Here is a 1,268-nt window from a genome sequence, read left to right as displayed (position 1 = left end):
CCTGGGCTCAGGTCTGGCCCTGGCGGGTGCTCCCTGAGGCTGCCTGGAGCCCCGGGCTCGTGTCTGGCTGCACTCACCTTGTTGAAGACCCAGATCTCCCCGTTCACCGTGGGCCGGGGCACCCCGTGGCCGTTGTAGTGGAAGAGGACCCGCTCCTCCTTGGCGTTCCGGCGCAGCGACGTGCACAGCTTCTTCACCTCGTCCACGGTGGGGTCGAGGCTCTGCTTGTACCGCGCCTGTCGCAGGAGAAGATTCAGAAACGTAACTGGGTTTGCGGGAGCACCCAGACGGCCCCCCTCCGAGCCTGCACTGAAGAGCCGCGTGGCCCAGAAAGTGGCCCGAGTCTGTTTCAGCCAAACGCCCAGCCACTGCGAGTGACCGGTGCCCACCCAGATTTAGATGTTTCTTAGCATCGGGCTCCGCGGTGGCCAGACAGCGCGGCAAACCCCGCTCCAGCGCGGCCGCCACTTCGGTCTGAGTGTGAGTGAGAACAAACACCCGGGCATGGTGATGGGCGCTTTTTAAAAAGCGTTGACTCAAGGGCACAGAGGAGCACGCCAGCACCGTGAGCCACACCATGGGCCCAGGGAGGGCGCTGCGCTGAGCCGGCTCTGGCTGCGCTGGCCCCAGCGTGAAGGGCCAGGACACACGGGCGGCTCCTGGAGGGAACGGGAAGATGGGAGGCTGAGTCACAGAATAATGTTAACAGGGCATAAAAGGGTCTGGATTCCCATTCATTTTCCTTGTGGGCACAAGAGAACCACCAGCACTCTTACTACTACCAAGAACAGCAACAGGGGTCACCCTGGAGGGAAGCCCAGTTCATGGACCCGGTGGCTCTCCAGCAACCTCCCCAGAGCGCCCCTCGGAGGGCCGGCGGCGTGTGACCTCAGAAACACTACTGACGCTGAGCAGAGCCGCCCCACACCAAGGCCCTCCCCCGGTGTGAGAACAGCCGGAGAGCAGTGCAGACACGCATCTACGCCACCCACTGAAGACGTCTCCCCTGCGGCCTCGACCAGGAGCAGGGAGCGCTGGGGGAGCAGCTTCCAGAGCCCGAGAAGGGGCAGCAGGGAAAAGGGCCCAAACAGAACCCAGGGGCTGGCTGGCCCCCCAGGCTGCAGCTCCTGGTATCGGAGTCCACTGCCTGGCGCTCGGCCTGAGGCTCCCCTGCAGGGAAGTCCAGCCCTGGCCTGCCTGGCGCGGCCTCCGAGGCACATCCTGAGCAGGAGTGCTCCCCACCCCCCCACCCCCGGGCCACGGGCCAC

The 1,268-nt window shown here is 65.2% G+C and overlaps 1 protein-coding gene across 1 annotated transcript in view; it reads right to left on the bottom strand.

Annotated features, from left to right (window-relative positions):
* Positions 1 to 1,268, bottom strand: part of RPTOR (regulatory associated protein of MTOR, complex 1) — a 78,286-nt gene that overhangs the window by 41,899 nt on the left and 35,119 nt on the right. The window contains exon 4 of the mRNA XM_014528386.1: positions 78 to 236. Within this exon, the coding sequence (XP_014383872.1) occupies positions 78 to 236 (159 nt within the window). The remainder of the gene's footprint in view (positions 1 to 77; positions 237 to 1,268) is intronic.

Source organism: Myotis brandtii, unplaced genomic scaffold (genome assembly GCF_000412655.1).
Source record: "Myotis brandtii unplaced genomic scaffold, ASM41265v1 scaffold632, whole genome shotgun sequence".
NCBI classification, from domain to species: Eukaryota; Metazoa; Chordata; class Mammalia; order Chiroptera; family Vespertilionidae; genus Myotis; species Myotis brandtii.
The sequence above is the reverse complement of the archived record's forward strand: the minus strand, read 5'-3'. Positions and strand labels throughout refer to the sequence as shown.